Source organism: Psittacula echo (assembly GCF_963264785.1).
Source record: "Psittacula echo genome assembly, chromosome: 3".
Lineage (NCBI taxonomy): Eukaryota > Metazoa > Chordata > Aves > Psittaciformes > Psittacidae > Psittacula > Psittacula echo.
The window spans coordinates 28,870,620-28,884,462 of NC_137736.1; the positions used below are offsets into that span (position 1 = coordinate 28,870,620).

The 13,843-nt window shown below is 40.8% G+C and overlaps 1 protein-coding gene across 2 annotated transcripts in view; it reads right to left on the reverse strand.

The window, feature by feature from the left end:
- GRIK1 (glutamate ionotropic receptor kainate type subunit 1) overlaps positions 1 to 13,843 on the reverse strand; it is a gene marked incomplete at both ends in the record, with an annotated part of 177,704 nt that overhangs the window by 63,232 nt on the left and 100,629 nt on the right. For both annotated transcript variants that reach the window (XM_080612276.1, XM_080612275.1), the window contains 2 exons: positions 5,974 to 6,155; positions 13,086 to 13,343. In XM_080612276.1, coding sequence (XP_080468402.1) covers positions 5,974 to 6,155; positions 13,086 to 13,343 — 440 coding nt within the window. The remainder of the gene's footprint in view (positions 1 to 5,973; positions 6,156 to 13,085; positions 13,344 to 13,843) is intronic.

Here is a 13,843-nt window from a genome sequence, read left to right on the forward strand (position 1 = left end):
AACATGGATTAACACACTGGAAACCCGCATCTCAGTCACAGCAGCAGTGCAGCTGCAGTAGTATATAGTTTCTCCAATATGGATGTGAGCCATGTCAAGAAACAAGACATATTCTGTAAATAATTTGCTAGTATTGGAGTCCAGCTGGAAGCAAGTGCCATAGAAATAGGGCAGGACTAATGTATTGGGCTAGGGCTGTGGCTGGATCTTTCTGCTTCCTGAAGAGATCCCAGGGGGTCAGGGCAGCAATATTGCCTTTCAAACTCTAGCATGGATGTCATATCACAGCACCAATACTGAAAGCACTCTTTCAGTTAGACAATCTACTTGCATTTGCAACACACAGTGAATATTCTAAGGAAGCAAAGAACAACTACATGTGCAAGATGTAACATGGATCTCACTGCACTGAGTTTATGTAACTAGTTTCATTTTCATGTAGACAGCACAGCTAACAAGAACAGAGAAGCAGAGGTCTTGGCATAGTGCATCTATGAAGTTAAACAGCAAGGATACCAAAAGACTGTACTGTCATTTATAGCCCATGCTGCTGTATCTTCTAATCTCAGAATAAAGTTTCCAAGGCAATGGTCACATTTATTTCTGTGGACACACGCATGCTTTAGGGACCAATGCTCTCACCATCTGATGCCATTCAGCAGTAACCAGGTAGTCAGAAAAGGACGTTCTGCTATCAACAGCCCCTTTTTAAAATAAGTAAGAGAGGAGAAACAGGTGAGTATGTCTCTGTTTCTCACCCTGGGGCTTGGGGGATCTGCCACTGGTATTTCTCCAGAGGCAGTGAGAACAGAGCTAAACCTGCCTTTTCTTAGCAGAGAGTGGGCTTCAGCCTATCTGTCAAGTTACTAGAAGGAACACACTCAGGAACTGAAGTTTTATTTTCTCACACTCATTACTGTAGCTCAAAAGTATATTATGGTGACAGTTTTCATAATTCTGTAGGAACTGAATTATTTTGCTCTTCATTTGTCGCACAGGGAAAGCAAACATAGAAGTCTATAAAGTGCTCTGTGAATGTCCTAAACCTGCTTAAATATACAGTGCATTTCATAAAGATTTTTAAAGAATTTGAATACCAGTAAAATCAATTCTTGGAGTGTTAAAGGAATAAATTGAAGGTTAACTGGAACAACCTAACCTCTTGAACTAAGTTCCTCATGCAAAAAGGCAGTACCAAACTAAATACAGCATTTGCGGGATATATTGGCAGATTCATGCATAAAAAAGACGGCAGTTTGCAACAGCTAGATTTAAGTGACTTGTGGGATTACTTCCCTGCTCTCAATAGAGCACCATATCTCTATCCACAAAATATTTCAGGTAAATGTTGTAACCATCAGATTTTTCCTTAAGAAAGTTTTCCCCACTTCCTTGTGTAAGGAACTGAGTAATGTTGGTCTTAGGCAAGTTTGGTGCCTTATTTTATCTGTCAGGGATGTGTATTTCTAGGCTTGGAAAGGATAGAGATGCTAGGCACCCTCCAAGCAGGGCACGACAGGCAATGCTGAAGTCAAACAGATAGGCTCCTACAGAGTTTAAACTCAGCAGAACTTTGGACATCACAATTTTACCCAAAGAAGCCACAGCTGAACTTAGCTCCTGTGTTTGGATAATGCTCTACAAGGTCTTGCTCCTTGTCACAGAATCACAGAATCCCAAGGGTTGGAAGGGACCTCAAAAGATCATCTAGTCCAACCCCCCTGCAAGAGCAGGGTAACCTAGAGTACATCACACAGGAACTTGTCCAGCCGGGCCTTGAGTATCTCCAACGTAGGAGACTCCACAACCCCCCTGGGCAACCTGTTCCAGGGCTCTGTCACTCTCACAGTAAAGAAGTTTCTCCTGATGTTCACCTGGAACCTCTTATGCTCCAGTTTACACCCATTACCCCTTGTCCTATCACTGGACATCACTGAGAAAAGCCTAGCTCCATCCTCCTGACACTCACCCTTTACATATTTGTAAACATTGATGAGGTCACCCCTCAGTCTCCTCCAAGCTAAAGAGACCCAGCTCCCTCAGCCTCTCCTCATAAGGGAGATGCTCCACTCCCTTAATCATCTTTGTGGCTCTGCGCTGGACTCTTTCAAGCAATTCCCTGTCCTTCTTGAACTGAGGGGCCCAGAACTGGACACAATATTCCAGATGCGGCCTCACCAAGGCAGAGTAGAGGGGGAGAACCTCTCTTCACCTACTAACCACACCCTTTCTAATGCACCCTAGGATGCCATTGGCCTTCTTGGCCACAAGGGCACATTGCTGGCTCATGGTCACCCTCCTATCCACCAGGACCCCCAGGTCCCTTTCCCCTTCACTACTTTCCAACAGGTCAACCCCCAACCTGTACTGGTACATGGGGTTGTTCCTCCCCAGATGCAAGACTCTACACTTGCCCTTGTTAGATGATTTGTTCACACTTTATGAGCTTTAAAGCTCCAGCAGCTAAGATTTTCAAGTAGGTTATGGGAGATGCAGAGCAGCTGCAACTTCTTCCCTCAGCTCTGCTGGTGGGCACATCTTATTTGAAAACCCAGCTGGCATAACCTTCCAGATCAAGTAATTCTGGAATATTGTGATCCCTTTGGAGTGGGTCACTTCAGGCAGAATAGCTGCTGGTTTATGTGGTTACCTGGTACGGGCAACAGAAGCTGGAAAACTCCCTTAGCTGCCATGCACCGGTCACATGAGGTTACCAACCCTCATAAGGGAATATGGAGAGAAAATTCAAAGTGACTATTGAAAAAGACAGCAATTAATAAGCACAATTTCCTTTTGCTCCTTCCAGATCTGGGTGATGAAAGGGCTAGGCCTCATTAAATTGGTTGGGGACTGTGAAAGCCTGTGCAGCATGTCACAGAGAAGGTGAAATGTGTGAGTTTAGGGAATAGATTATTCAGCTTTGTGAAGACTTTGTATTTTGTTTAAATTAGGTTATTGATTTGCTTTTTCTTGTGCACAATGAAGAAGTGTGGCTCAGTGGTGCTTTAGTTGAAGCTATAAATAAGCAAGACAGTCCCATTTAAGAGAAAAAATCTTTTGTGTGAATTTATAAGCAAAAGGTTGAAGGAGGCAAGTGAAGAGGTCACCTCCCCTGGTTCCACAGCCTCGTAACGCGGCTGGGTCAGGTAGCTCCATACTGCCAATTACAGCTCCATATGCCAACTCTTTCAGGACGTAATTCTGGATGGGCTAATCTTTTTGCTCCAAGAAAGAGCTTTTGGGCATCCCTTGCCCTCCCTTCCTGGGAAACAAGCCGTGCCACAGCCAATGTCCCCTAAGCGCTGGCGCAAGTGGCCCCCTGTGCTTGCAGAGCCATTGCTACTGCTGCCAGCCCCAGTGGCACAGGAGCTGGTGGAAGAAGGGCAGGCTTGGAGGGTGAAAGGGACACAAGAACTGAGCATAAGCAACTGTGGGTATGTCCCTGTGTGACCACGCTGCATTTTTAATCTGTAAAATACCCACTGCAACCCAACCCACTACAAATCTCCACTTCCTTTACCTTCTTCTGTGTAGGATACTAAGCATCTACTAGATTTTTATAAATACAGTAGGCAGAAAAGGAATTGTTGCTTTGGGGACAGGTTTAGGTGGCTGTTGGCTCTGATTCCTACTCCTATTAGAAATCTTATATAACTTAACAATGATATGTAGTTTTCCTGAGATATTTATTGGATCATTTACAATGTCAAAAATATTCTCTACAAATAATGCAGTTTTCTTAAAATAATTTCCATAGCATTCTTTTTAATACCTTGTTTTCATTCAGTTTAAAATTATGTAGGGGTTTGTGTGTGCAGTGATGAGAATGTGAAACATGGTACTTCATGTAGCTAACCTACAATCAGATGAGTCCCACATGAATTCAGAGCCCTCCATGTCTCCACATTTCACAGCTGCGTTTGTCAGTGAGGAACTTCAACACCTGAGTTACTGCTGCCAGCATCTAGATTTAGCCACAGAACTCTCTCTTATGAAAGACATTTTCCCTTTCTTTCTAGCCTATATTTATGTTGCTTCCTTTTCCTTTTCCACAGCTCTGTATGCCTCCCTTAATTTTCTTGTTTTCTCCCACACTGCCATTCACCATCGTTCTCTGAGCTCTTAGGGCACTGGAGAGCATTATCTGTATCTGCAGCCTGTCAGTTGTCTCCCTAATCCATTTGCCACACAAAGTGTTCTGCTACTTTGCCCTGTCTTAGCAGGACATCTTTTAGCACTTCCTCTTCTTTCTTTGACACTAAGGTTATTTTGTTTATATATTTTTTCATACTCAGCCTTGTATATCTGAAGCTTTGTGCCTCCTGCAGTGTGCCAGACATCTGTACTTCCTTCTTGCACATCCTTGCAAATTTGTGTTGTCAGTTTAGCTCTTCCCCCACAGATTTCATTTTGCAGCAGCTCATTCCTGCTGTCATGTTTTAGCGCCTTTGGACAGCCCTAAAGGGAGCAATGTGAGAGGATAGCAGCTCTCCTGTCCACACCATATCCAGTTAATGCTGCTTGCCACAGGGCGTTCCCCATCACGCAAGGTGTGTTTGTGCACTCTCCCCTTGCTCTTCCTTCATATTCCCAACATCATGCTTGCATCTGGCTCTGCTGTAGCTTAAATACACCACTTGCACCAAGAAAATACTACAATTTAGTACAGACCAACTTTCCTGACAGCAACAAATCTAACCCTACTAGCCCATGGGAACTTGTGTGCTGCTCTCAGCTGTAGTGCATCTGATTTAGGACACCACCCCGCAAGTCTATATTCACAGGACCAAGATTCTTCATTCTGGAGAGGATGGTTTCAGGCTCTGCAGACTAATGGGACCAGGAAGTTGTCTTAGTTACTTAGTTATCACAGACTACTACTCTGTGTAACTTTAATATTTCAGCAAAACATTCTGGGATGACAGCATAGGTTTTAACCTTTATGGGACAGCCCGTATCAGTGCATTTAGATTAGTGGAACCTCTCTGGTGGTCTTCAGGAATCAGTGTTTCCCATCAGGCAAATTTACAGTAAAAACAACAACCCCTCATACTTAAAATTGTAGTAAAAAAGGAAATGACATTCACATTATACTACTTGCTCAGAATTATTGTCTTTCTTTCTATGAATTGCAGGAGCCAGTGCTTTAGACTTTGATCGTCTAGAAATATATCATAAGTGACAAGAGTAAATTCTAATTTACACCATTCTGTGCGTCCCCCTGGTAACGTCCCAGCCCTTTATCATCAGGCTTTGTGGTGTTCATCCTCGCCTTGTGTGGCTGTCCAACTCTCATGCTTAGGTCAGGGCTATGTTGACCTTTGCGCAATAGCCTTTCTTCCTGCTTTAAAGTATATATGTTTTCCTTCTTATACTGTCTCCGTTCCATCCTCTTGCTGTACCAGAGTTCAAAATCCAATGAGGTAGTGCCAGCAGACCAAATCTTGCTTTGTTACAGAAATGTGAATGCAGAGTTATGCTCTTGTATGTGATGGATCAGTGCCCTGCTGTTACTATAGCCAGCACTCAGCCTGATGTGCAGCCTCTGTGGGGGCAATAACTCAATGTGAGCTGCTCCCTAAGCACTCCAAAATGTGTTCTTTCATTTTTTTTATGGGGAAGACATAAAAGCTCTATTGATTAAACCGCAACAAGCTAAAATAAATGCAACAACTTTCCTAGTCAAGTAGAAACTGAAGGATTAAAAGGAAACACATATTTCCTTCTGCAGGATATCTATGGGTTTCTCTTCTGCTGCTGGTCCTTATGGCCCTGTGAAGCCATGTAGTCTTGAGGAGCGCTGAGATGATGCTGCACATTCTGTAACAACTTCTATGCCTGGTGTTAACAAGCCTTTGGCCTAACTGGTAAATGCTTTCAGTTTTAGTGTTTCCCAGAAAATGAAAACCAGAGAGGGTGACAACTTTCAGGATACAAAATGAACGTCATGCTTTTTCACCCCTTCCCCTTTACCTGCTTAAGGATTTCTGCTGCTGTTTCATGTGAGCAATCAAATATCACGTAGAACTCCTTGCCCTTCTTCATCTCCTTGAGTAAAGGCCTGGCGTCTTTATTCCCAGAGGGCAGTTGGCGGATTTTGATTTTAATGTTGTATCTAGAAGGGGCTTTGATGAGCTCTTGCAGGCGAATTAGACCTGAAAAAATGATGTGCAATTATATAACCAACCATTCTGTGCAACAAGTATTTATTGTCACTTAAACAGGGTCTCTTATCAGTCCCAACATATTGCAAATGCCTAAAGGGTAGTTGTTAGTTTCATATTTGCCAGCCTCCTAAATGATATCATTACAGATTTTCCTTTTCATGGTTATACTTGTCTTCAGCACCTAAATATTCTGAAATACATTTTTAAATGGTTGACTAAAAGATATGTTTGAATTGATGCTATATTGATAGTTTATTGCAAAAAGAATATGATGCTTCTCACTTTGCAGTTATTATTTCGATATTAAACAACAAGAACATAGAATTGAAGAAACCTCCTTACTAACTTTCCTGCCTAATGTCAAGCATGAGCAGATGAGGGAAGATAGAGAAAAATGTTCAATAGCCAGCACCTCTATTGTGGTTCACTTAGAAGCCAGTGGTTAGCCTGAGTGGCACTTACCAAGATTCATTCTTAATCGCCATACATATGGCTCTCAATGTCCTCATTACAGCATACACTACAATACCCCAGAGGAGGAGCCTTAAATTTTTATTATCATCAGTTTAGGGACAAGAAACAAGAAGGCATAGTGACTTGCATAAGGTCAATCAGCCAGTATGAGATCTTATAAAGAACTGAAATACTTTGAGATCCAGCTTTTCATCTATAAGCACAAGAACAAGCTTTCTAAGACCATGTCTTTGGCTGGTACAGATTTATACAGCTTATTTGAAGTCAGTGGACCTCAGCACTTGAAGACTTGTCCAAGTGTTTAAACACAGTGCAATTCTACTAGCTAATTCAGCACTTCTATGTCATTTGTACTGCCTCCAAAAGATAAGTAAGATAGTTAAGAATTTTTTGAGGTGTACGATTACAGTCTCTTTCTCATTATCCATGAATGCAATTTACCTGCAAAAAACCTGTGATCTTCCACTGAGTTAAAGTAAAATGATGCCTTATAAATATGAACAGAGAGAGGATACAGGCAAGAAGCACTTCTTGAACAAAATCAAACAAATTATTAATATTAAAAAACTAATCACTCTCCTGCTGAGAGTGGGTATATATTTGTCTTGCATGTAAATGACCTTGGTACAATGGTACATATAAGGCAAGATGAAGCATCCCTGTTTCTTCTGAAGTTAGTGAGTGATTGCTAGGTTGAGGACTTTTGGCTTTCATTTAAGTGTTGGCAACATGTTTTTTAAAAAACTAATCTTTCCCCTCCGCCTGCAACACTCGGTCTGCTCTTTGCAGGTTTTCAAGTATCAACAATCAATATAAAAATATTAAGCACTATGAGTATTCAAATGCAAATTCCTGCACAGGCTGTGAGATCGGAGCCTGGCTGGAAGCCAGCCTGTGTAAATATGAAACAATTTGAGCTTATTATTATGAGAATGGGGCACATATTCCAACACTGACTAATAAAAAGGAGAGTTTATGTAATTTGGCTGTAAAGCTGTAGCTTGGCTGTACCATGCACTCAAGTGTTCAGCCCTTGACTGTAGTGTTTTGGCCACTCTAATGAATGGTTAGCCTACGGAAATGGAAAAGTGAGATTTGGGAGGAGGAGTCCAGCACACAGGGAATCTTGCATCTTACAGAGCCTCAGGCTAAGTACTGTTTTACTCTTTCCAGCAATAAAAAATACTTAAGTGCAAGTGTGGTGAAAGCAAAGGGAAAGAATTTGCCTGCCTGCCTCCATTTCCTTTTGGGGGGAAGGAAAATGCTGTGTGCCTTAATATATCAACTTCAGTTACATGAGACTTAGACCTTATGCTTCCCACCACTTTCTATTGCCACATGAACTGAAGGTAAAGTGTAGATATAGTGTACTGAATAAAACAAAGAAGCAGTGAAAAGAACTGCAGTTATTAACACAGAGGACCAGGCAAACGCCTGAATCAACTAACTCATTAATAGCACAGGGTTAATAACCATCAGTGCTCTCCTTCCTCTTGGTCAAGAAACCCAAACTCCTGAACATGACGCCACCAGGTCTTGACATGGGACAAATCTTAAGCATGAAGTGCTTAGCTTGAATCCTGGGGGGAGTGGGCAAGTCCAGTGCTTAGGGCAGTCCCTTTTCTCGCACTTGGTGAGACCATCTGGAGCTCAGCCTGCAACAGATAGGAGGCAGCATGGACTGCCAATGAGGTTGGGAAGGAAGTGGCAGCACAGAAATGACATATCATGGGCATCGGCATCCTCTCTGCAAAGTGAGTGATGTGAGCAGCGACTCAGGACTGTGCTGGAGCAGGAACTTGGGTAGGAAAGATATAGAGTCCAGCTGAGTAGAAGACATGGTGGCTGAGCATGAATTGTGGAGGGCCTGGAGACAGTGTTAGCCAGTATTGTTGAGAAGAAAGGTTCAATTTAAGGCTTTCAAACAAAACCTATAAGGACAGAAACCAGACTTATTTCATTGACTATCCTGACCTACTGTCTACATTCTGCTGCCTTGTACTCATGCATCTAAACACTCTCTCCTTTACCTTCAGAAACAAGGTTGGGAATTTTCTGTATTGTCTTTTTTTTTTTTTTTTAATTTTCTTTTTCTAATTAAAAAAAGTATATGTAATTCATCCAGACTTAAAATTGAAAAAAACCTTTGCGAGAAAGAACTCCTTTTTATTAGAAAACCGTTTTAGGGCTAGCAAGTTAAATGTCTCTTGTAACAGCAAGTTCAAAGAAAGCACATTCAGTGAGAACTCAAATTCTGCTTTGTGCAAACTGATAGAACTGATATGATGAAAAGACTTCATTCCTCTGAGCTTTAAACAAATGCTGGGGGAGCAGTCTAACAAGCGGGGAAAGTCAAGGATTCTTACAGAAGGTGAGGAATTCGATGTATTGCCCTTCTCAGCTCCTGGAGATTAAAATTATTGAATTCAGGGAAGATAAATCAAAAGCAGAGTCAAACCTGTGCTGAAGGCAGTGTTACTGCTTTTGATGGACTTGTTGATAACAGTCTGTCATGTGTCTATAACAGATCAATGTAGCAAATAAAAAAGTGCAGAAATGGGATATTGCAAGGATTCTATTACAAATGACTAAATTCAACCAGGGAACAGCATGTCTACTCAGTTCTTGCATGTGGAAAGATAAACCGTAATTTATGGTACCTAAGTTTGGGAAATGCATGCTTGATGTATGATGCAGTCTATTGCAAGGCTTAGTCAGATCATCTTTAAACTTCAGGATGTAATTTTTTGCCTTACACAAAGGCATCACACTTGATATAAACAAACTCTTTTTTAACACCTTGATGAAAAATAAAGACAAGTTAATAATCACAAAAAGGCTGATTATGGCCTGGGGACTCTGAACATAATAGATTATGCTTAATATAGAAAAAAGGAGCAACGTGTCAACTTGAAAAATAAATATGCTTGATTATGAGTCTCATTTTTTCCTAGCACTGGAAAGCTATAGGCATTAGGGAGCAGGATGGGAGTTTCAGACAAATTATGAGATGTTTAAATAAATATTTATTCTATAACCAGAAGCCATTAATTTGCTATCAAGAAAGATGCCATTGACTGGAAGTCCATCTTTCAATGGCACTATAAGGACAGCAATTAGAAATAGAAACCAGCTGTAGCCTGCTTTGTTATTCATATTTATATTGAAGTCTAAGAGACAAGAGGGTAAAAATCTGATCAGATCAAATCAGGAAACATAAAGAAATGTTGTAAATGTATTTTAGGAGCAAAATGAGAGCTTTATAACTGCTGCAGGTCCCTTTGGAGGAGACAGTAAAGTTGTTTAACATGGTGCATTTGGTATCATTAAAACAATATTTTATAAGAAACAGGATGAGTACTTCCTATTCCAAGTGTAATTTTTAGCACTATTGATTGCCGGTTTTCTAGACCTGCTTACGTAAAATTTACTTATCATTGATGATCCTATAGAGTCCACTCAGTAGATTACTAAACTCAGCAAATGATGTGATAAATATTGGAACCCTGAATGAATTCTAGAAGACTGGAAAAAGTGCTGATGATTCATTGACATAAGAGAAGGTATGTGAGATAGCATAGAATGGCTTAACCCCAGTGTCGGCAGTGGGCAAGCGAAGAGTAAAGCTGATATGGTGGCAAAACGCTGAAGAATGAAAATTTGGGACTACAGTTAAAAGAAATGTTAAGCTGTCAAATGAAGACAGCTCTGACTTTCTTTGGTGTAACAAGTGCTGTTGACACAGGTAGCTTACTAGATGCAAAGCACTTGTCCCTGGGACATGTCTGTCTTCATATGTCATACAACCTGCTCATGAACAATGTGGGACTATACAATAATCATTTGCCAAATCTCAAAAAACACATGTTACTGAGAAAGCTTTGTTAAACAGCAGAGGTCTGTGAAGGCTGGAGCTAAGGTGTTCAGACATTTGTAGTGCTCTTGTCTCTGTATGAGCTCCAAAATCACTGACTGGAAAAAGGTTATTGATGAAAAACATTTGAATGATAAAAACTGGAAGCATGGTAAATAGTATTTGAGATAAGAAGGGTAGGCACAAGCAATTTGGATCGTTTGGAAACATGAACTCACTCAGATGAACTGTTTTTTTTTTAACATTGCTCAGTCCAGAATTGTAACTGCATTTCTGTTGATGGATGTGTCCATCAGCATTGAAAACTGTAACTACAGGAGATGGGCAACTACGGCTTGGCAACTGTCACAGTATGTGGCCTCTGTGCTGGAGCTGGCTGTGAGCTTGGAGCAATGCAGTAATGTGAAGGATGAAAACACAATTTTCCACAATTTAACTTCAAAATAGACTCTTAAGCTTGAGCAGGGTTAATCTCAACCTGAATAATCTGGGTATGCGTCATTGGAAGTTCACTGTTAGAGCTATGAGTTCATTGTTTAGGAACGAAGCTGTTCTGTTTACTTTCTTGATTCCAAGTTGTAAATACCTCTGCAAACGAAATCTCTTTAATATCAGTCATTTCTGTAACTGAACACGTACACAGCGCTTAGTGTTCTAGAATGCTAATTTGATAATGATAATAGGGCAGGCTGGAAAGGACCTCTACTTGTTTACCTATGAGTATAGTTAGTATACTTTTGGAGTGCAGCAGAAATCCTGCTGAGATCATTGTAATGGAAATGCAAGAAGACCATTGCAGTAAGCCCAGCCTGTCTTGTTCTTTCTCTTCTACCTCCAGCCTTCTGGTGTACTCTCTCAGTCCAATGAGAGCAGAACATTGTCACTGAGACCTGCCTCTTGGATCCAGGAGGAAATATGCTTCTTTTGGGCTGTCAACAGTGTACAAAGATCTAGCCTTGTAACTGAGGCTTGGCTCTTTTTTTTATTTATGCTTTTTTAAGCAGAATTTGATCTTTCAGACATGTTTTTACAACATGATTTTAAAAGGTTTGATTTATTTTTTTTCATACTCCCTTTAAAGGCTTAGGCAGATGCCTGAGCTTATGGTTCATCCAGGTTTGTTTTATGCCATCAAAGAATCAATTTAAATGTTACTTTCACATCTGAGGAGCTCTAGGAAGTGTAGTACTTCTGTGGGCAATGGAAAAAGAAAAGGGAATGCAAACTTCAGAGTGGGTTTGACAGTGAAATGCTTAATTTGCACCAATAACTGCTAATGCACAACAGGATTTTCCAGAAATCTGAATAGTTCAGCTACACCTTTTTTTTTTTTTACTATATAAAGATAGCATTGAAGGATGCTGGTGAGAGTTCACAGTGAAATAACTGTCAGTGTAAGTCTTATTTTGTTGGCTTTATTTTTTTCATCTTTAAAGATGCAGTGCCTCCACGAAAATCTTTTCTGCAGCTTAGAATGTTCCCTCACCTGTAATTTTGTGCCCGGGAAGGCTATACTTAGTGGTTTTTTTTGTTTTGACAGGAGATTTATAGACCTCTCTGAGCTTTTAATGGTTTGTTCACATGCAAACCTTTTCTTGTGAAGCCAAATTCATGGACCCTTAATCCATGACCAAGTCTGAACTGTAGGAGAGATTATGCTCTCTGCAGTCACGCTTGGAATAAATTTTGGTGTGTAATCCTGCAGGACAGGACTCCTGAGGGCAGTTTAGGTGCGCAGTAATCTCAATGACCAGAGCAGCTAATACATTTCAAAGGAACAATACCTTCCCACTCCAGTGAGGGAAATGACACTGCCTGAAATATTGTGGCTGTTGGCACAATATACGCTATCAGCTACAGGGGTAGGTATGTAAAAGCCTAGATATGTAAAGACATGCAATTGCGGCTTGGAGTTCCTTATACATTGACATCCTTCCACAGTCTCTGTGTATTAAAAAAAAAGAAGTCCTAGTCTCTGATAAGCCTTGAAATCACTGTTCCCAGGAACAGGTTTATTATATTTTTGCTGTTGTTCTATGAACAAAAAGGGATGTGTTGTAGGTATTGATTGTCCACGATACACCACTGGACAGCTCTGACTACTGTGTACCCCAGAGGGAGGTTCTTGTCACAAAACAATTAATGATTTTCTCTAAGTTAAGAGTTCCAGACTGGGAACATTTACACGAACTGTAACTCAGATTCAGGCTTCAGTATCCATCTGACAATTTGGATTGACTCTAGTTTCAAGGAACAAGCTAGTCATTCCATTAAAAATGTTGCAGCTTGAACTTTTGCATTGTAGATGTGTCCCTCTTAAGATCAACCCCTCACTGGTTCCACAAATAGGAAGCAAAATATGGCTTTTTTAAGGTCTGATGAAGTGAAAAGCTTTAAAAAAGCCACAGCAGCAGCAGAATAGCTGCAACTTACCAGATATTTTTCTTCTATACTCTGGGGAAAACTGCTGTAAATACGCCAAACTATCACAGGCTGTCTCTCTCACAGAATTTATTCATATACATGTGTTAACAGAAGTACATGACCAGCAGTGCACCAGTACTACTTACCTGTGCTGTCTTCATATACTACTGTTACTATTTTCCAGTTGTAGTATAGTACAAGATCCAAAACTGCCTTGCTGATGGCTGCATAGTCTGGGTAGAGGTTGATGTAAAATGCATCTTTGTTGTCCACTGTAGGGTGCTTCCATCGGGTTTGAATATGTGGGACTTCAAGTGCATTGCAAATGGACTGCACTGCACTGACAGAGGAGCTGTGAGAAGGTCCAAACAGAGCAGCTACACCAAGAGCAAGCTGGTCGCATGCTGAAGGGGAGAGGAAGGGAGAGGAAGAAGATGTTAGCAGGCAAAAGCAAGGAACTTGTGTGATATTTACTGAGATAATTATTCTCCATCCATCCCCATCGTTTCAAAGTGAGAATGGGTAACCATGTTTCTCCCCAGATTATTAAGAGATTTGTAACTGGTTCCTGAAAACAGCTTTACTGATTAGCATTTTATGCTAGAACCTGCTCCATAAAAATACAAAAACCCCAACTTCTCTGCTCATTACCTTCAGATCACAGTGATTCCTAAACTGTTTTTCTCAGAATGGCGTTATTCTGGAGAAACCAGGAGTTTTCTTTCTATGGGCTTGCCAGAAGGATGTCACATGCATTAAGTTTCATGGCAGTGTATCTGGAAATACTTTTATGGAACCACAAAAAACACTATATGGATTCCCTCCATGACTGGCAAGCTTCTACCAATGTGAGTTGCTTTAATTTCAGGCTACTGAAGGAACATAAACAGTAAAGAGCACTACG